The sequence below is a fragment of the Amphiura filiformis genome, chromosome 2, assembly GCF_039555335.1.
Source record: "Amphiura filiformis chromosome 2, Afil_fr2py, whole genome shotgun sequence".
NCBI lineage: Eukaryota > Metazoa > Echinodermata > Ophiuroidea > Amphilepidida > Amphiuridae > Amphiura > Amphiura filiformis.
In genome coordinates this window covers 86,156,669-86,179,170 of record NC_092629.1, presented here as the reverse complement: position 1 = coordinate 86,179,170, position 22,502 = coordinate 86,156,669, and the positions used below count along the sequence as shown (strand labels likewise).

Sequence of the window (22,502 nt, the reverse complement as noted above, 5' to 3'; positions counted from 1 at the left end):
TATCATTATTGTTAACACAATGGGCACTACCAGCCGATAATTTGGCCTCTTTAAAGAATGACTCCGGCAATCACAGCATTATGCCTTATATGTTAGAATAATAATTATCATGCACGATTCATGTGGTTTTATTTTAAACAAAATCATATTGACCATAAAAACGAATTAAGACAGCCGTCTCTCAACACGCGATATTCAAAATTCCCGGGCGCCGAAATTGTCTAGCGCAATGACGTCCTAGTAATACAATGAAGGCTGATGACAATTGAACACAAATAACCATTACGTCATTGCACTTAGACAATTTCGGCGCGGCAATTTGGAATATCGCGTGTTGAGAGCCAGCTGTTTTTATTCGTTTTTATGGTCAATTTGAGGTTGTTTTAAATAAAACCATGTGATTTGTGCTTGATAATTGTTTTTCTAACATATAATGCATAATGTTGTGATTGCCGGAGATATCCTTTAAGAAGTGTTTCGATTGGTTATAAAGAGGGCAATATCATGTATTCATGTATTCAGCCAATCGGACATGTCGTAAGAATAGTCAGTAGGGTTGATAGGTGAAGCTTAGAAATCAAAAAGCTCTATTTTGATTGGTTACTCAGATGATTATATCATGTAATTAACCAATTAGAGACACTGTAAGAAAAACCTGTAGTGCCCAAGGGGTTTTAACACTGAAACGGACGGGCAGGGGGTGATTATACCATATCCCCGGTTATACGTCTCTTCAGATTCATTAATAACTGATTTCCAACCCAAAATGGTAACACCGATACTCTAGAAAGGAAATTAAATTTGGTTCAAAGACGTAATATTGTTGTCTGTCTCTAGTTTAATGAGTTTTGTACAAAATTTTGCATTTTGTTACAAATGTCGAAATGTGCTGACATTTTGCGTTTCGGTACCGATCTTTAAAACGTCAATGATTCTCTTGAACGGAAAGTCGCAGAGACATGAAATCTTCGGTGTTGAGCTACATATTATCGCCAGTTTTCTTTATTAAATAACTAGGTTTAGGTTTAGGTTTTATTAAACAGATACATCACAGCCAAAGGCTGAATTGAGTACGTATTACAAAAAAAAACAAAAAAATAAATATAAATGTACATAAATACAAGATTATACAAAAACAGACCAAGATGAGACATATCAAAATGAGGAGAAAGAAGAAAAGATGAAGCCAGAGGCGAGACAACCTACTTCTTGAGAAGATGGATATAGTAGGGCACCGGGCTGTTGGCGAATCTTTCAGTGCGCATTGTCAGCCTGGAAAACCCATCATCATTCCTGAGTGCCTCCTTCCTTTTACGAGGGAGAAGCCCGGTAGTGCGTTCACATGATGGAAGCGACTGAGCAAATGTAAGGCAATGACTTTCCCTCCTAGTGGAAAGGGGGTCCAAGTTGCAAGTACTGAGAGCATGTTTGTAAGAAATGAACTTGTTATAACCTAATATAATCTTGCAGGCCCTCTTCTGAATACGTTCAATCATCAAGGCTTCTTTAGAAGTAAAAGCAGAATGCCAGATCACATCGGCTTATTCCAGGAGAGGGCGAACATAACAAGAATAAATGGTGATCAATTCAGTGGTGTTGAAACCAAAACGTTTTAACTTACTAAGAATAAACAATCTTTTGTTGGCATTTTGAGTATACCATTTGAGATCCGCCTGGATGTAAATACCAAGAACTTTGGCATGATGAACATACTTCAGAGAAGTGTTACCAATTTTAAGGCCAGTGCATGGAGGTGGATTTCTCATGTAACAGCTTGGCATTTATCAGGATTTAATTTAAGTTGATTTCTCATGGACCAATCCAGGAACTTATCAAGGTCAGCCTGAAGACTGCTGCCCCCATTACGTTGCGGTTCTCCGCAAAGGTAAGAACATCAACATATTTCCAGTAATGAGAGCAGCAGCCCTGAGCCGCATCATTGATGACCGCCTGGAAGGTGATAGGACCAATTTTGGTGCCCTGCGGAACACCTGCATGCAACTGAGCATAATCGGGCAATGTTTTATATCTGACACATTGACGACGGTCACTGAGAATATTGATGACCCAAGGCACTTTAGCCCCTGACACCCAAGGCCAATAACTTGTCAATCGTAATATTATGATTAACAAGGTCAAAGGCCTTGGAGAAGTCAGTAAGGAACATAGGAACATAGTATGAATAAGATAAATCAAATAATAAGATGTAAAGATGTCATTGATGTTAATGCTCTACGTGCTAGCCATGCGCTCCAATAGAAAAATTTCAAGTTTTGAAATATTTTCTCAAAATATCAAGAGCGATCATAAGAACTACTGAAACAATACTAGGCTTGTTTGTACTCATTTTAATGCATTTTAATGCTGATTCCAAATATGGTCATGAAAATTTACATTTTTGAAATTTTTGAATTTTGAATTTTTTTTTAAACTTGTCGTCTGCAGTCGACACCCGCGTGAAGAGAGTTAATGTCAATATTGTCAACAATATCCTCAAGAATCCATTTTGAGATGAAACCCTCAGCAATTTTAGCAAATATATCAGTTAATGATATGGGCCTAAGTTGCAGACCTCCACTGATGGGTGACAATGCCTACAAAAAGAAGTTTTTCAGTCATGGGACCACTCAACTTATACGCAAACTCCCTTATGATCTTGCCGTCAGGGCCACAAGATTTGGACGCCTTAACTTTCTCTGCAACTCATGATAGACCTCCCAGTGATTAAGGATGGGCACGCAGTCTTTAACAGGGAGGAGAGCGGGGAGAGCAGATGTGTCAAGCGGCTGAACATCACTACAAACACCAACAAATTTTGTGTTAATTGCATTGGCCATGGCTTTGTGATCACTCTCATCAATATCTTTTATATGCATATTGAGTTCACTGCCGGAGTTCACTATTGTTTTTATTAAGCACTAAATACAGTTAGGTATATTTACTATTACTAAGGAAGACACTGGCTCTTGATGACAATGATGAGTGACAAATATGGATTTTGAAATCTTCAAAATCCTTATAAGAGGGCGCAACACTATATAAATCACTACGCATTTTATGTAAGAACAAAATTCGGCTAATATAGTCCGTTGTGAAGATGATAGTGCCCAGGCTAAAGTGGAGATCATGTACTGCATCGCTTACGGACTTATTGATATTCCACAGTCATACCCTGTTCCATCCGTGATGCTACGTGGGCACTCAATGAAATATCATTTTGTGTCATTTGCCAGGGCCACTGTTTACCAACATTCGTTCTTCCCAGATGGAATCAGGCTCTGAAATGCTCTTCCCCAGCAGCTTGTTGACAGCACCTCCCTGGAATGCTTCCGAGGGCAGGTGCAGTCTGTCCAGCTCCGCTAGACTGCTTCCAGGTTTTTTTTATCGCACCTTAGTTGTAGTTCAGCACTGAAAATTTCGTGCACCCACCTCGCAGAAAGTACGATTATACGTTATGTGTGGACTGTACTACAGCATGTTTAAAAAACAAGTTCAAGTGAAAAGCGCCCTCTTTGGCAATTAGACGATCTGTGTACAGCTGATGATTTTTGCTGCTTAGCAACTGAGTTGCCAGTTTATTTTTCTTCAGTTATCAGATCGTCAAAGACGTGACTCAAGTTGTATTGCCCCTCGTCTCTGTTCATTGTTTTCCCGCTTTCTGATGGTGACCGCCTCTTAATCCATCTCTTATATCTATCACTCTATTTGCCAACGATTCTGGCCTCCTCCCAATTGATGACGTGATTGTTGTCTACTACATGGTCGGTAATGGCCGATTTGTTAACAACTGATTGAGATGTCTTTCTGGTGGCTCTAGTTTTTATGTTGTCACCAATGTTCTCAGCCTCAGTTTTGTGCTCCTCCAGACGCTTACCGAACTTTCTTCCTGTCTCCGCCAATGTAAGACAAATCACAGTTTTTTACATGGTATTGAATATATGACGTCCGTAGAATGGTGGGGATCCCGCTTGTCCTTGGGGTAGACCACAAGAGATGTTGTAAGATTCAAAAACTCTCGAAATGGGCTCTGAAACTCCCTCCACGTATGGTATAACAACTAAGCCTTTCGACTTGGAGGAATCGGCTTTCTTTGGGCTGTCTTTCTTAGGTTTAGGCTTGGACATCTGGTGTTTCACTTTTTCAATACTCCATTCAGGGTACTCACATTTTTGGAGAGCCCCTTTGATGTGAGTTTCTTCCTCTAACTTGCCTTGCTCCTTCAATTTTGATGGATCAGTTAAGCTAATGGTGTATCGGAAGGCAATCCATACTGACCAATATTTGAACTTTGGGTCACACCACACACCGACATCGCCCGGTTAATAATTACATTAGTACAGCCAGAGACACTGAAATGAATACACGGGATCGATACACGTAAATGTGCTATGCACGATTGATATTCAGACGATAAATCTTTTGACACCGGGGTGGAAAATGATGAATATCTCCCGTAAATGATTTCGTATAAAGAAACCAGATCTGGTTCCTTGCACTTGAACATATATGTTCAACATGTATTATCGTCGTCAGGTTGCGCTTTGAAAAACTAGCGTGCGTCTTGAGCTGAAAAAGTGACCAAAATCATCATATTTTATATAGCGCAGCGTAGACCCTCGTGGAGGTAGTCTCGGACCAGACTGTATGTGGCTATCACGAAAATACAGGATCGACGAGTGTCAGACCGACTGACTCAAACTGACTGTGTAGGAGACTATCGTAAAGGCAGTTAAAAGCATATGACAATGGCGTGTATGCTCGCTGACCGTACAGAGGTCAGTCACAGGCTAATGTCATTAGCCTTAGTCGGATGTCCTTCAGCCTATTATGTGTTTTATAAACAGGTGGGAACACCCATTCGTGGCTGTGGATTCACCCTACCATGGCATTTTCTGCCATGAAGATATCGGGGCGATGTCACTGTGCACCACCCTCTCCACCAGAAACTTGGCGTCGTGCGTACCATCCTCGACAGAAAGAACCAAATTGGGACATTTTCATTGTTTTTAGGCAAATTCTTGACCGTTTTCAATCAAATATATATTCCTTGATCTCCCGTATGAATTTGTTGGCGACATTTGGATCCAAACTGACGGAGCCTTTCCAGGAACACACCCACAAACAAACAAACAAACAAACAAACAAACAAACAAACAAACCCCATACAACTTTTCCCAATTTGTAATGAGATTGGAGCCTTAGTTTCGACTTTCTGATTGAGGTTGAGCATGTTGATTAATATTACGGGTATAAAATTCTGACTCTTGATATAAATATAAGTGATAATGACTTATCCATGGCTTCAAAATTCGGAGCTGTCTCTTCCACAGAACACTATATAGGGCTTGATGGTCACACGGCGCGGCAGGTAGTAAGACCTGGCAAGCGACGCTACGGTTACGGAGCACACCGACATCGCCCGGTTAATAATTACACTATACAGCAAGAGACACTGAAATGAATACACGGGATCGATACACGTGGATGTGCTATGCACGATTGATATTCAGACGATAAATCTTTGGATACCGGGTTTGAAAATGATGAATATCTCCCGTAAATGATTTCGTATAAAGAAACCAGATGTGGTTCCTTGCACTTGAATATATATTTTTAACAGATATGATAGTCGCTGGCTTGCGCTTTGAGATACTAGCTTGCGTCTTGAGTCAAAAACTGACAATAATTTTGATTTATATGTGCCGAATTATATAGCGCAGTGTATAGGCCAATCGTGAAGGTAGTCTAAAACCATATGACCTATGGTGTACCATGCTTGACTAACACACAGCGAGGACAGTAACCGGGCTAATCGGGGCTATTGTCAGTAGCCTTAGTCAGATGTCCTTCGGCTCTTATGCGACACAAAACTATTAAACAGGTCGATATAAAATGGCTATGCGTGGCGGTGGATTTAACCTACCATGTCGATTTCTGCCATGAAGATATCGGGGCGATGACACTGTGCGGAGCGGCCATTATCTGACTCCTTAAAGGGAATCTGTACCATAAACCAATCAATGGCTATATAGTTGCAGTAATAATAAAAACGACAAACAGTAAAAGTCCCAAGCTTATATACGTCCAAATAAAGGAGAAAATCTGAATTCCTTACGACGATCAGCGGTGAGTTTGCGATCCATGGTGGCTGCCATATTGATACCCGATGTATTTTTTATTACGCTGTAACGGTACCCCGATTTTGAAACCAGCGAAATCCGTGCCACAAGCCTCGTCCCTCGTGAACTTTGGTGACACGAAGCGAATACTACCAAAGTTCAGATTCAACATTCGTTCAAAAGAAACCGCGACAATTTTTACCCATAAAACTACAGAAGAACATAAAAAAATGTATTTTAAGTAATATTTATGAACGAAAAGTAAAAACAGCACTAAAACCAAAATTCGCTGTAGGGTCGCGAATGCCATACAGCAACACACGCTCGCCGTGGGTCTGTGTGAAAGGTTACACTACCGCTTGTGGCAGAAAGGATTCGCAAGCAGCTATCATGGCGGCTCCCTTGAATCGCAGAAACGAAGGATTAAAAGTGCTTTTTCTTTGTTAGGAATATTCCGAAATTCATATACAGTACGACGGCAACTTCGTGACCTCTTTTGTTCGATAGAAATTTTTTACGGGTTGGTGAACACGGGTTACGTAACTAAATGTTGAAAATTTGGCCGGCAAACATGTTTTAGCGAAATAGCTATAGAAATGGGGGACACGGGTCGTTTTTTGCTTAAATTGTGTACCATGATCACGGATAAGATACCAAACATTTGTGCACAAAACAAAAAACGAGTAAAAGTTGAATAATATTGAAAATAAAGAAGCTTGAACATGTCCAAAGTGGCCGGGAAAATGAGAAAAATTGCATGTCACGATCACCAAAATGGTTATATCTACAACTATGAGCAAACGCCGGTCTTATGCTTTTCTGTAATGATAGATATTAACTAACTTGAGCTTGTATTAAATTTTCAGCGAAAATGATTGGTGGAACAATCGAGTCGTAGGTTGGAAAATACTCTCAAAACGGCCCGTGTCTCAATCGTGCGTGTCCCGTTAGTGACAAGTGTCACTAGCAAAATAGCAGCCGGCCTTGTCATTATATCGAATAATAATCGTCAGAATCGTCCAGTTGACTCCAGTGATATTTCTTTATTCAAGTACTAGTAAAATACTGCATTGACTTACAAAATATTGAAGTCAATATAAAAGGTAATATCACATCATTTGACTGAACTTAAAAGCAGTTTTAAAAATATTATTGTTGATCGAGTCCCTGAATGAGAAATAAGATTGCAAAAGATACGAGTATGTTACAGCAGGTTGTGATGGTCTAGTGGTTGACGCCGTGGTTTAAAGTGCGAGAGGTTGAAGGTTCGAATCCTACAGCATGTCGACTTTTTTCTCTCTTGTTCTGTTAGGCCTATGGTGTAGGCCCGTCAGTATTATGATCAATTAAAAATATTTCTATGCAACACGTAGGCCTACATATTAAAAAATAAGATAGCGTCAGCCATAATTTACGAATTTCAAACCTGATATTTTGGCATAATATTATTTGTAATTTTTACACCGTTCTTACACCATACCCAGACATACACATAATTGGAATCAGCGTTTTGTTGTCTAGAGTAACTTTAATTATCTTCAATAGAACACCACAAGCGGTAAAAAAATGCTTTCTTTCATTTTACCTCATTATTTCTGCTTCAAATGATCAGAAACCCTTCCTGAAAGTTGTTTACTAATATCATAAATATTTTCAACAAAAAAAAACCCGCTATGGTAGGGTTCGAACTTCCAACCTCACGCACTTCAGGCACGGACTTAGCCACTAGACCATCACAACCTGCTAACTTATTCTCGTACCTTTTGCAATGGTATTTCTAATACAGCGTCTCGTTCAACAATAATCTTTTATAAACTGTTTGTAAGTTCAGTCAAATGGCTTGAAATTACGTTTTATTGACTTCGATATTTTGTATGACAGGGCAGTATTTTGTATGAATAAATAAATATCACTGTAGTCAACTGGACGATCCTAACAATTATTAATCGATTATATGGACAAGGCCGGCTGTTAATTTTCCTGCTGACACTGGTCACTTATGGTCACGCACGATTGCGAGGGGAAGCCGTTTTGAAAGCAACTTTCCAACCTACGACTCGATTGTTCCACCAATCATTTTCGCTGAAAATTTAATACAAGCTCAAGTTCGCTAATATCTATCATTACAGAAAAGCATACGACCGGCGTTGGCGCATAGTTGCAGATATAACCATTTTGGTGATCGTGACATGCATTTTTTCTCATTTTTTAGGCTACTTCGCGCACAATAAACATTCATTTTCTCCACAATAATTGGACTTTTACACGTTACTGTTTGCCTTATACTCATGTTTCATATCTTATCTATGGGCTCAATATGGAAATGAAAGGAGAAACCACTCGTGTATTCCATTTTTTTGATGTTTTCTGAAAAACTGTATTTGCCACCTGATTTACAACATTACGTTACGTAACAGCAAAGGTCACGCCGGTAAAAATTACCGGAAGTGAGCTAAGTTGCTGTCGTACTGATAGAGCGTCTGGTATGTTTAATTTAGGGGTATATAACTATATTAGCCATTGATTAGTTTATGGTACAGATTTCCGTTAAGAGGGCGCAACACTAAATCACTCCGCATTTTATGTAACAACGAAATTCGGCTAATATAGTCCATAGTGAATATGAGATTGTAGCGACCCGACCATATCTACCGACATGTTCACTTTAAATCACTCAATATCGGCTCATATGAATTCGACAAGTGCCTTTAATGATAACATGCAGAAAAAAAACTGGACATTTGATCTCAAAAGCAATTCTCTGTGGCGGATGAAGAGAAAACCCGATTTTGAAATGTGAGTGGTGAGTTTAGTATATTTTTAGCTCTTTTTTACACCGCAAAATAGCAAAAAAGTCAATGATCATCGATATATGCCGACAAAAGTTTTGGAATCTAGAGAAACAGAGCTTTAATTTGATACCAAATTTATTTATTGTATTTGTATTGCAGGGACGCCAGAAATGGCGCTTGAAGTAGGCCGAATTCACACGTTATCCTATGGGACGCTGAATTAGTGCTGCGCCCCCTTAAGGGGTAACTACTCAGCATCCCATAGAAACACGTGTGAATTCGGCCTACTTCAGGAATTCTTCATAATCATTTGTGCGTACTTGTCTTCCAAATGAGTTTACTTTTCGGACTTTTTCACGAAAAAAATGTGAAAGCACTTTAGTGTGTCTGATGTGATCATGAGTTCCAAAAACCTCACTGTGAAAAGGTTGTTGTGAGTCCCTTTACAGGCTGGACACACGTACGTCACTTTAATATGCAAGTCCTTCTCCCCCGTGTGGCTACTTTCAAGGGCTGGACAATTCCCGGATATTTTTATTCAGTTATTAGCTTTATAAATATGATAAAAGATGACATTCAAATATTTTGTCAAAAGTGAGACCCCAGAGTGAGGCTTACTCCCTATTTTACAGGGGCGGGTCACACCAAAATATGTTCGTAATAAATCGTCGCTCGCTGTTCTGGCAATACCTCGTAACTCCAATAGCTACTATGTGTTAAATATGTACAATACAATATATCATATTGCACATATTTTTAAATATTCAAATATAAATTTGAATTATTGCAGAGATTCATCAGGATTGTCTATATAAATTATTACTAGAGTTCTCATAACAAATCCAGGTACTCACAATTAGTAGTGACGTTTCGCAACCTTACTGGCTGGTTGCTTCTTCTTGACTGAGCTGTATCCAATACTAGCACTTGCTGTCTTGGTTATCATCGCTTTCAGAACAACACAAGTCTGCCATTTCAGATCACGTCGCAGAGCACAACCACATCATAGACTGGGAGGGGGAAAGTGATAAGTTCCCAAGATGGATAAGAGAGTCAATCTGGATCAGGAGGCGCAACGAGCAAGCTATGAACAATGAGGGGGGCACAGCTTATTTTCTCAGTCATGCATACAATCAGCTTATCCAAGAAAAATCAACTGGCAACACTACAGCTAAGACAGCAAGTGCTAGTATTGGATACAGCTCAGTCAAGAAGAAGCAACCAGCCAGTAAGGTTGCGAAACGTCACTACTAATTGTGAGTACCTGGATTTGTTATGAGAACTCTAGTAATAATAAATTTGAATTTATTTATATATTTGTTAAAACACCTAACAGCTATTGGAGTTATGAGGTTTTGTCAGAACAGTAGCAAAATGCAGACGCAAATCACACAATAAAATGCACAAAGTGTTATATACTATGAAAGTTTATTTAAACGAGACAAAGTGACCTACACATAACACAACCTGGATACTGATGGCCGTGTTCTTTTTAAAATAAATTTCACGACATCTTTTTAAAGTAGAAAAATAGAAATTCTTTTCACCAATTTGAGTTCTTGTTACACCATGTTTTCTTCTTGCACATACATAAGCTACCAGTGGTGGGAAAATCGCGAAATCTAAAAATAAAAATGTACCTCAAATATTCTAGGAAGGAATCAAAGTACATGTAACTTGAAGTTTTCTTAAACTTAAACGTCTTATAGCATGAATAGATGATCCCTAGTAGGCCTAGTGTATTAAGTATGGTGGCAGCCTATCAAAAACCCGAGTACTGAAAAGTCATCAGTTCTTTATTACGATATTACCGATAATCCGAATCATGGTGGATCTCATTGAAACCCTTTACATGCATTATAGAGATAACGTAAGTGTCACTATAGTTACACTTTTGAATATATATAAAGTAACAAACTATTTAAAAATTACATTCTTGCATGAAAATAATTATTGTACTACGGAGATATGGTTTGGCGCCCACTCCCCTTAGCGAGTTCCCCCATCATTAGGGGTGCTCCCTGGTTAGGTGGGAATCGAATGGGAACGTTTGGTGTTGATGTAGATAAGGTGTGATTAAAATTTTGTCTTGGAAATAAGATCCGAAGCGAGTGCTCTCATCATTTGCAGCTAATTCATCTCCGTTGCAGCACACCGAAACGCAACAGTACAATGTTGTGCATAAATTTTAGTTTTAACAAAACACAAGAGCGTTCCCCGTCTACCTCCTCCCCATGCCGGCTGTACTGACTACCACTAATAGCTTAAGTGTCACAATATTCTTTTTAATATAATACAAAGTTACAAACCATTTCTAATTACATTAATGTTTTGTAAAAAAAAAAAGTTATTGTACCATGTGTTGGTACTATAATATGTACATACAACCCACAGATTTAAAGGGCATTTCGTGATCCACAGCCTCATCCCCCCACTTTTCTCAAAAAAAGTTTAGATTTTTATATCACTGGAAACCTCTGGCTACATAATGTTTATGTACAAAATATTTCTTGCAGATTAATTCGTTTTGCAAAGATATCGTGAAATTTGAATTTCGTTCTGGTGCACCAGAACGAAATTACAACGCATTGTCTGTGGAGCAGTGTAATACACATAATCATGCATAACTCGCAAACGCAAAATCGAAATCAACTGAAATTTTGAGAATAGGCTTTTTTCGTGGATATGCACTGAAAAATGTCATAAAAAAGGATGCTAGGATCACGAAACACTCCTTTAAGTTATTTTAATATCAAATGTGGTGGCTGGTGGCACGTTTCGCCTGGCCGGCCCCCATTGATATGTTGGTGGTACTGACTATAGACGAATCCAATCCACGCATTCCTACACCTGACTAGCAGCCTTTAGTTGGGTAGCCGTCGGCTACAATGCACCCAAAATGTGAAATGATTCGGCCTTGGCGGAAGTTTTAAACTGAATTCCATCACCCGTTTTACACCTTCCGCGAAAACACAGGTAGACAAAAGAATGATTAAAGTTTACAACACAATAGGCCCCATAGTTCCCTTCGGCAAAACACACAGCTTCTACATGGTCTATTCGCTGTAGAAGTGACATAATAATCGGATTAACTACACCATATCAAACGCTACAAATGGATGTATTTGCGAACAAAAGGACTATGTATGAATAGTTGCGACGGGATTACCTGCGGAATTATCTCTATTGTATATATTATTCCTTGCATCTTCTCTGGGTGTTAGGCGGCTTTTATCTGCACAATGGGGCGCTCAAAACACCAGGTTGGTGCTAGTGGCTACCCAAAGATGGTCGACCGTGGCTCGTTGGATTCGTCTATACCGGTAATTAACTTAAATGTCACAATTGAATATATGCAGGCTTTTTAATATAAAGATAACTTAATATAAGTGTCGCAATATTATTTTGAATTATACAAAGTAACAAACCATTTATAATAACAATCATGCAAAAAATACAAAGGTTTATCAACTGATTTGATATCAAACACGGGGCGCCCCTAATTATACCCATGCAACAATGTCGACGGTACAGACTAATTAGCTGGTAGTGTCAAAATACCGTATTATTTTAACAGTCATTGTCGCTAAGAGTGTACTATATGGTGATACAAATGGGTCATGGATTATTTTCTAGTAAAACTGTTTATAGCATATTACCCCCCAAGATACTATAGCTAAATTTTAGCGCCCTGGACCAAAAAACCTCATGAAAAGATTAACACATTCACAGAGAATGGGACAGCATTACCCCAATGAAAATAAAGCAGATTTTGAACTCTTCAGTTGGTCTTATAGCAAAATCGGGAAAATGGGATCTCGTTGGCGCATCACGTTATTGTAGATCTTTGATGAAAAGCGTCTTCGTGCCATTTTTATGGTCCTATATTTCAACGCGTCATTAAGATCCCATGAAAATAACAAGTCCACATGAAAGAACACCAAGCCCTGAAACAAATGCACTTGTATCACACACACCCTAAATATGGTGCACTCTTAGCGACAGTGATTATTAAATATAACAAAGTTACAAAACCATTCTAATTACATTTTTGTATTAAGAATTATTAATGTACAATATTGGTACTGTACAGTTTCAATACCAAGATACTTAGATAACTATAAGCGCTTTACAAGAAAAAATACCAAATACCATGAATACATAACAAAATACATAATACTTTTTAACGCACAAGAATTCATGGTTGCTTGATGGCATGTAAAACTGAGTAATTTTTAAGGAAAGTTAAACAATTTGATGGCGCTATTTAACTTAAATCTTGTTTGCATCTTTACAAGGGGCAGACACTTGTATAATGATATTAGAACATCAGCAAAAAGACAAACAAATGACAAGGGATGTTTACAAAATGTAAGCCATTAGTCATATTGGCTTATTTAAATTAAAAATATATGTAACTAGCGCCGTCAAGTTCCACACAAATTTACAGTTTATCAGCTACCTTCGACTATAAATACGTACGTGACACATATGCACGACATACCAAGACCAGCAAGCGTGATCAAATCCTAATGCCATTGAACATAGGAATTCTTTAGATAAATATCATTAAATTTAAGTATTAATTGAATAGCAAAATTATTTCTCACGGGGGGGCAAATTTGTAATATATTATCTAAAACAACATTTGCCGACGGAAACAATATTTATCGACGGAAACGTTTGCAATATAAATCACAAAGTTGAACAAAATAAACATTTTTGCTGCACCCGTCTCGCGTTGTTTACGGCCTTTTCCTTCCAATGTACAGGAATACCACCCGCTATGTAGAAGATCACTTCGAGACTTGCAGTCTACAAGCTGTCATGGCAGCGTGGAAGTGGTCACATGCGTATTTATAATATAGTCGAACCATACTGCTTATAGAATAAAAATTACCACAAAAAAAGCAGAAAAGATGAATAATTTGATATCAGATATATGAAACGAAAATCTATGCTACAAATTTGCTACAATATATATATGAAGAGCTTTGTTTCAAAACCCCTTACATCCACTTTGGGCGAAATTGAGTTATTGGCATAATATTATAGTATGGGTAAAGATACACATTTTGGTGGTTGTTTGACCTTCATACTACCTTCCCTTCCGGAGTTATCGCATATTTCCCGTTTGGGAAATCTTAGGGAATTTCCGGAAATCTGAACTTAAAATGAATATAGAATTGTTTTGTTTTATTTTTTTTGATGTATAATGGTAGCCTGTGATATTCTTTTCCTATTAAAACCAAAAGGAACTGTTTTTGGGTCACTATGTTTGAAAAAATCATTTTAATTAACAAAAGGTGTAGCTTCGGAAATACCCAAAAAATGCCATTTTCCCGAATTTAATTAAAAATTCATAATTAAAAAAGTAAATGAGATATTTCAATTTTTCTTTTTGATTTTCAAAGCATTAGTCAAGTTACAAATTGTAGTGCAAACAAATGGGCTCAAATTTGATTGCAAAGGTGGTTTCTAGAAAAGGGGTAAATTTATTTTGTTGCAAAACCCCTTACATCCACAAAAGGTGCGATATGAAAGAAATAATAAAATAAATAGGAAGGCTTGAAAATTGTACCAAACCTATTCTTTTAGTTTCTATTCATCAACACTTTATCCAACCCCAAATTGAATCAAATCGAACAAGTAATACTTGCACAATTAAAAAAAGCTGTTTTTCTCAAAAAGTCAAAAGTGGATGTAAGGGGTTTTGCAACAAAGCTCTTCATATATATATATATATATATATATATATATGTATATAGTCTATATGCAGTTTATAAGTGCGATAGCTGTTGCTATTTCAGGCCTAGAATTGAACATTGTACAATATTTTGTTCCCGGGTTTTGTTAGAAAAATCAATAAATGATCACATCAACGTATATATAATCTACATAACAAACCTAGGCAGGATACAATATTAATTATTATACCAAAACTATAACTAAAATACCACTTTACTGGCTGTTCAGTGATTTTTTCCCATCCGGATAATTTTAAAAAATCATCAAAATTCAGATTTTGGTACCTTTGTTAGTATCATAGAATGTGCTAACATAGCATGCAGGTGTAAGGCCGAAAGCCGTGTATTCTTGCCAAATATATCATCTGAAAAATGACAATTTTAATGACTTATCCTTTACTTTAAGAAGTTTATAAACAATTTAATTTTTACACCTTCGCTGGGATCACTCACGGAATAGGCAGAAATAAAACAAGGCTTTGCCGCTGACATATATGCGTGCAGTTCAGTGGTTGAATGCTCGTAGATGTTTCATTTCAATATAACGTTCCTCTGAAACAAAACATATAGCAATAAACAAAATATAAGTTTCTTATAACCATTCATGCTGTTCATGTTACACAAATTATAATTGCGGAAATAATGGAAGAAATTCAGTAACTGTTTATGTTGCAAAATTGGGTATACATTGAAAAAGACACAGTTCACGGATCAGGTTTACAGAAATTTGTTCTTCCATTTTCATATCTAACCTACTCTGCACTGATCTTACAATAAATTAGTGATTTGAGGCATAATGACTCCTACATCCTGACTCTGGCTATATAACTCTCCATCCAGCAAGAAACTTATAGGCTTATTGAAATTCAATTAATATACCATGCAGATAATAACCTTGGCCCAATACTTATTTGGGATCAATTAAGATAAGCAAACATTACTGGGTAGATAACAGGAATTAAGTTTTGTCAGTTGGAAGGAATTGAGTAAATCGCCTGTATCAAAATAGCAGTGTATTATTATGCAGTAATATGCTCAGCCTTATCACAAAATAAACAATAGCATTGACCTTACCCACCAATCAGTAAAGCCTATTATAATCATGTGATGGCTCAATCCAATAGTAAACATGCTTAGAAAAAAGGCAAAAAAATAGTCATCGCTGCCATTGTCTCAATACCAGAAAAGATGTGCTAAAAATTCCTTGTCATGTGGGGCCGGATTAGATAAAGGGATACAAACCTGGGTATGAGGCATTAGGAATTATTTCCTAGCCTCATAATCATAGGGTTGATGGGGTACAATAGTTATTCAAGACACAGTGTATGTAAGGGATAAACTGTGCATATGAGATATGGGTCATGATGCAGTCATGTCTACAGTAGAATTCACCACGAACTTTGCAGGACTTAAACACCATTAAAAGCTATTAAACCAAGATAACACTCATTGAAAACAGCTCAACTGATTAAATCAGATCTTCTTTGGTTGTGCACATGTGTCTGTTTTATATGTGCGGTATCGCAATGAGCTGGTATTATAGCTTCAGTTGGGTAACCGATTATAAAGGAAACGCAAGGAAACAATGGTATGTGGACCTTTGTTCACGAAATGAGACAATGGTCTGCTTTTTGTTAACCAGCATTCTTGAAAATGAGCAACATAATGATTGTTGACTTAACACGGTTTGGAAATAATTTCTTCATATTTTTTGGTGTTATCTGTCGTTTACATATCCTTCCTAAAACACCAAAGTACGCATATTTCCAAACATCTAAATTAGCTAAAAATTTAGGACATGTTACAAAACTATATTTTCTAGAATTTTAGAAGAGTACTTTTAATATTGGCCGGTTATTTTTCACACAGCGACGTTAACTAGGAAATGTACTATTACCTATAACATACACTAAAACACCAAAGTACGAATATTTCCAAACATCTAAATTAGCTAAAAATTTAGGACATGTTACAAAACTATATTTTCTAGAATTTTAGAAGAGTACTTTTAATATTGCCCGGTTATTTTTCACAAAGCGACGTTAACTAGACAAATCCCCATACTTCTAACGTACGCTATTTGTAGAGGTCACGCGTCAATGGTAAGAGCACTGTGTATTGTGTATAGGAAAACGGACAGTAACTGCAGTATGTTCAAATGGGGGAAATGTTCACTGCCGTGAACAAACAAAATCAAGAGGTGGAGATAAAGTACAGCAGAAAAGGACAACATTCGTAGATGAAGACTATGAACAAGAAGATTAACATGTGCAAGGACAGTCAGCAGAAGAAGATGAAGAAAAAATAGAAGAAGAAAAAGGAGAAAACATTACTGGTAAAGAAGCTGGTTTATATATAACAAACACAATTTACTTACCCCGACCTGTACATGGACGTGTAAGGTCCTGGTACCTAAGATATTGATAACAGAAATAAAAAAAAAGGTACAAGTTTAGTGAGAATGAAAAGAGAGAGACTGGAGAGAGAGAGGGGAGAGAGAGAGAGATGGGGGGGGGAGAGCGGGAGATTGGGGGGGTTATTCGAAAAAAAATTACGGGGATGTGCCACCCAGATTTTTGGATGCTGACTTTCTCTATGTCTACTTTTTGCTGTTTTTGCCACCCATCAGTATGCATGTACCAATTTTTCACAAAATACACCAAAAAAGCACCCAAAAGTTTTTAGGGGCATTTTTGCCCAAATGCGTCGAATTGGGCGCATTGGTCTCCACTGAAAACCCACCCATCGATATACCAAAATTGCTGAAAAGGTACCCCAAAACCGTGGCACATCCCCGTACAACTTCAACCAGGGAGAACCCCCTCCGGGGGGAGACAAACGGACAGCAAGAGAGACAGGACACACAGACACAAGATAAGATCGACACCACTCAGTAATATTAAATATTCATCGGAAAAATATATATCTTACCAGACTCCAATTTTGTGAATTTGGATATCCAAAGCTTGGTGCCTGATTGGGTTCATCAATTGCATTTAAAACAACTGGTTCAGTTTTTTGAGGACGAAGCCTTAGTCTGAGCCAAGTGAACACAAGGACAGCAATTCCAATCATTACTATAATTCCAAGCGCGCCGAGAATTATACCAAAAATGCCACCAGTAGACAAACCTATGGCAAAAACGATGTTATTGTCAACATATTAGAATCTGAATACTATTCTAAAATCATACAGGACTTCATACAGGTTTTTAATTAGGTTTGCGATGTAATCGTGATGTATCATGGGAAAAGGTCGACATCCAAGTCCGCGCAATACGAATATTACCATGCTATTACATAGGAACACGTGACAATATTTTTAGTTTGTCAAAATAAAGGTGTTACACGCGAATCGATATGCAATAATACTAAATAATGTGATTTGAAATGTGCACAATTCATTTTTCTCTAAACCACAGGAACTAATGGATAACTTGCAAGAAGTTATACATTCTGGTCATTTCAAAAAGCAGGGTTTTCAATAACCATCAAAACAGATGGGTACCAATCATTTTGATACAGCCTCTATTATAAATTTATAATGGTTCATAAAAAAAAACATTCAATACTTTTTGCTTCATTTCTTCCCACCAAGTCACTGATTAAATAAAGCATTTACAGTCATACTACAGTTACTGTCCGTTTTCCTATACACAATACACAGTGCTCTCACCATTGACGCGTGACCTCTACAAATGATGTATGTTGGAAGAATGGACACTTGCCTAGTTAACATCACTGTGTGAAAAATAACCAGCCAATATTTAATTTATTCTCCAAACTTCTAGCAAATATGTTTCTCTAACATGACCTAAAATTACAGCTAGGTTAGATGTTCAGAAATGGTCGCACTTTTGTAAAAATATGAGTGAGGGCAAAGCATAGCTAGCTCATAGCTAGCCAACTCCCCGTGTTAATTGAATGGAGATTTGACCGAAAATATTGAGCTATATTGGTAACGGACCGCTCCGTTCTGAAGGATGCCACAAAAAACGGTACAAGCTACATTTAAACTATTCTAAATAGGTTCTAGAAAATATAGTTTTGTAACATGTTCTAAATTTTTAGCTAATTTAGATGTTTGGAGAGGGTCGCACTTTTGTGTTTTAGGAAGGATATGTAAACGACAGGTAACACCAAAAATATGAAGAAATTATTTCCAAACCGTGTTAAGTCAACAATCATTATGTTGCTCATTTTGAAGAATGCTGGTTAACAAAAAGCAGGTCATTGTCTCATTTCGTGAACAAAGGTACACATACCATTGTTTCCTTTCCTTTCCTTTATAATCGGTTACCCAACTGAAGCTATAATACCAGCTTTATTGCGATGTCGCACATGTAAAACAGACGCTTGTGCACAACCAGAGAAGATCTGATTTAATCAGTTGAGCTGCTTCAATGAGTGTTATCTTGGTTTAATAGCTTTTAATGGGGTTTAAGTCCTGCAAAGGTCGAGATGAATTCTACTGTAGACATGACTGCATCATGTTTTAAAAACTGAAACGTTCACCTTGTTTCTAGAAAATGACTAGGTTGCCATAAAGAGGACTCCTAACGTGCTTTGTCTTTCCAAATAAATACAATGACCAGCATGAAGCTTGAAAGTTAAGTTTTGACGTCAGACTATACATGGCAGTACTAGTGTCTTCTGCTGCCTTCTGAATTTAATTAATCACCAACTCTACCAAAGTATTTTAATACCACTGGAAACCTCTGGATACATAATGTTTATGTAAAAAAAATCTTGCAGATTAATTTGTTTAGCAAAAATATCGCCAAATTTGAATTACGGTCTGGTAAAACGAAACGAAATTACAACAATGGCCTATGGACATGATGGAGCAGTGTAATCATGGTAATACACGTAATCATGTATAACTCGTAAACGCAAAATCGGAATCAACCGAAATTTTAGGAATAAGCTTTTTTCATGGATAACTAACTACTGACAACACGAAATACTCCTTTCATAGCCGAAGCAATCATGATGCAGTCATGTCTACAGTAGAATTCATCTCGACCTTTGCAGGACTTAACCCCATTAAAAGCTATTAAACCAAGATAACACTCATTGAAACAGCTCAACTGATTAAATCGGATCTTCTCTGGTTGTGCACAAGTGTCTGTTTTCATGTGCGATATCGCAATAAAGCTGGTATTATAGCTTCAGTTGGGTAACCGATTATAAAGGAAACGTAAGGAAACAATGGTATGTGTACCTTTGTTCACGAAATGAGACAATGGCGTGCTTTTTGTAAACCAGCATTCTTGAAAATGAGCAACAACATAATGATTGTTGACGGTTTGGAAATAATTTCTTCATATTTTTGGTGTTATCTGTCGTTTACATATCCTTCCTAAAACACAAAAGTGCGACCCTCTCCAAACACCTAAATTAGCTAAAAATTTAGGACATGTTACAAAACTATATTGTCTAGAATTTTAGAAGAGTACTTTTAATATTGGCCGGTTATTTTTCACACAGCGACGTTAACTAGGCAATGTACTCTTACCTATAACATTAACTAAAACACCAAAGTACGAATATTTCCAAACATCTAAATTAGCTAAAAATTTAGGACATGTTAAAAACTATATTTTCTAGAACTTTAGAAGAGTACTTTTAATATTGGCCGGTTATTTTTCACACAGCGACGTTAACTAGTCATATCCCCATACTTTTAACGTAGGGCTATTTGTAGAGGTCACGCGTCAATGGGAAAGAGCACTGTGTATTGTGTATAGGAAAACGGACAGTAACCGCAGTATGTCTTACCTTCACTTTCTATTGCTAATGGTTCTCGTGGTTCAGCTGTTTCGCAATTGGCTCCTGTATATCCATCTTCACAACTATGAAAACAAAGAAAACGGTCATAATAGCTTTGATATCAAAAGTAATGTCATATAAAGTAGGCCTATATAGTTGCGCCGAAAGAAGGGGCTATCGTGTGCCCTTGGATATGTTCGAAATCAACTTCTAATCGATGTCTCTACATCAGAAATAATGTGTAAAAACGATAAGCTATGTTGGGAAATTAAAAAATGTCCCATCATGGGGTCAATAGGGGTCAAATTTCATACCAAAATTGTTATTGCCAATATCCGACAATAAGGCCAACCCCATTGCAGTCTATAGAGCTTATTTTGCGATGTTTCTAACAACACTCTAGAAAACAACATTCTAGATGGTGAGAACTTATTCCTTATTTGACTTCATTTTACTTGACAAACAATTTGAGACCATTTGTTAAATTGAAAACGGAGTACTTTTCGTATCTGTTGTATGAAATTTTACTCCTAGGCGCATTTATTGAATTGTTAAACATAGCTTATCGTTATGATCTGCAGAAGTCGATTGGTGATGATGATAACGGTGATCAAAATGATGATGACGATGATGATGATGTTGATGATGACGAAAACGACGATGACGATGATGGTGATAACTATGACAGTGATGGAAACGATGACAATGAAAATGAGGATGATAAGGATGATGATGATGATGAGGAGGAGTAGGAGGAGGAGGAGGAGGAGGAGGAGGAGGAGGAGGACGACGACGACGACGACGACGACGACGACGACGACGACGACGACGACGACGAAGAAGAAGATAATGATGATGGAGAGCCGAGGAATAGGAGGAGAAGCAGGATATAAAAATGGTTAAGACGGTAGGAGGGGGGGGGTATGATGATATAACTGCGACGACGGCGACTTGATTATGAAGGAGAAAGAGGGTAGGAGGTCAAAGGAGGAAGGAGGACGCTAAAACAAACAGGAAATGACAACAAACATGATAATCCTTGAAATAGATGCATTTGTAGAATATAAACTTGATTAAATTTTTTGATTGTCAAGTCCAAAAGTCATCACTAGTTTTAGACTTTTGCCATCTTGGCTGAATGGCTTCTTCAGCATGATCACTGTGATCCACTTTTCCTGCGGGATTGGCCGCCGCTTCCGGCGATTTTCGCAACCCTCAAGACTGATTAGAGAAGTAATTTGGATTAGGCGGGGTGGGGGCAAACAGTCAACAGGGACATCGGGAGTTACTCTCTAGACCATGTATACGATCCACTAGTAAGAACTAAGCCACCGAGGGTTGCGAAAATCGCCGGAAGCTGCGGCCAATCCCGCAGGAAAAGTAGATCCCAATGGTCATTCTGAAGAAGCCATCAGTCAAGATGGCGAAAGTCTAAAACTAGTTAGTATTTTTGGATTTGACAATCAAAAAATCTAATCAATGATAATGACTTACAAACAGGTTCCCAGATTCCCGTCGTCTTCAACAAAACACGTCCCTCCATTTTGACAGTAATTATCTGGACAAGGGTCTACAGATGCAAAGTTTGAAAAGAGAGTAAATAAATATATAAAAGTAAATAAATAAACTAAATAAATATATATATAAATCAGTCAATCAATCAATCAATCAATAAATAAATAAATAAATAAATAAATAAATAATTAAATAAATAAATAAATAAATAAATAAATAAATAATATGCTGAACTTTAGCTTGTAGCTTTATCTACAAAGTACTCTCTGATAATTTATTTGTGAATGGGAGTCTTTTCAGTAAAATATTAATTGATGTAGTTCATAACCTACCTATTTCACATCGGTCACCTATAAACCCTGGTTGGCAGACACATGTCTCGGGTGGTCCTGAGCATATCCCACCATTCAAACATTCAAGATTACATGGACGATCTGAAATGAAATAATTGATGAAAATAAATAATTATGACGAAGAATTATGATAACATGATGCACTGAAAGATTGATATTTGTATAACTGTTAGCAATGAGACGAGGTGACGACCCCGGGCAGGGC

General features: G+C 37.4%; 1 protein-coding gene across 1 annotated transcript in view; it reads right to left on the bottom strand.

Moving 5' to 3' along the window:
• Positions 1 to 14,651: 14,651 nt before the first annotated feature.
• The window catches only part of LOC140172060 (uncharacterized), a 39,315-nt gene continuing 31,464 nt past the window's right edge, over positions 14,652 to 22,502 (bottom strand). Inside the window, exons 16-21 of the mRNA XM_072195411.1 lie at positions 22,277 to 22,378; positions 21,924 to 21,999; positions 20,439 to 20,512; positions 17,590 to 17,789; positions 17,036 to 17,070; positions 14,652 to 15,210 (exon numbers count right to left, since the gene is read on the bottom strand). Coding sequence (XP_072051512.1) covers positions 15,195 to 15,210; positions 17,036 to 17,070; positions 17,590 to 17,789; positions 20,439 to 20,512; positions 21,924 to 21,999; positions 22,277 to 22,378 — 503 coding nt within the window. The 3' untranslated portion in view covers positions 14,652 to 15,194. The remainder of the gene's footprint in view (positions 15,211 to 17,035; positions 17,071 to 17,589; positions 17,790 to 20,438; positions 20,513 to 21,923; positions 22,000 to 22,276; positions 22,379 to 22,502) is intronic.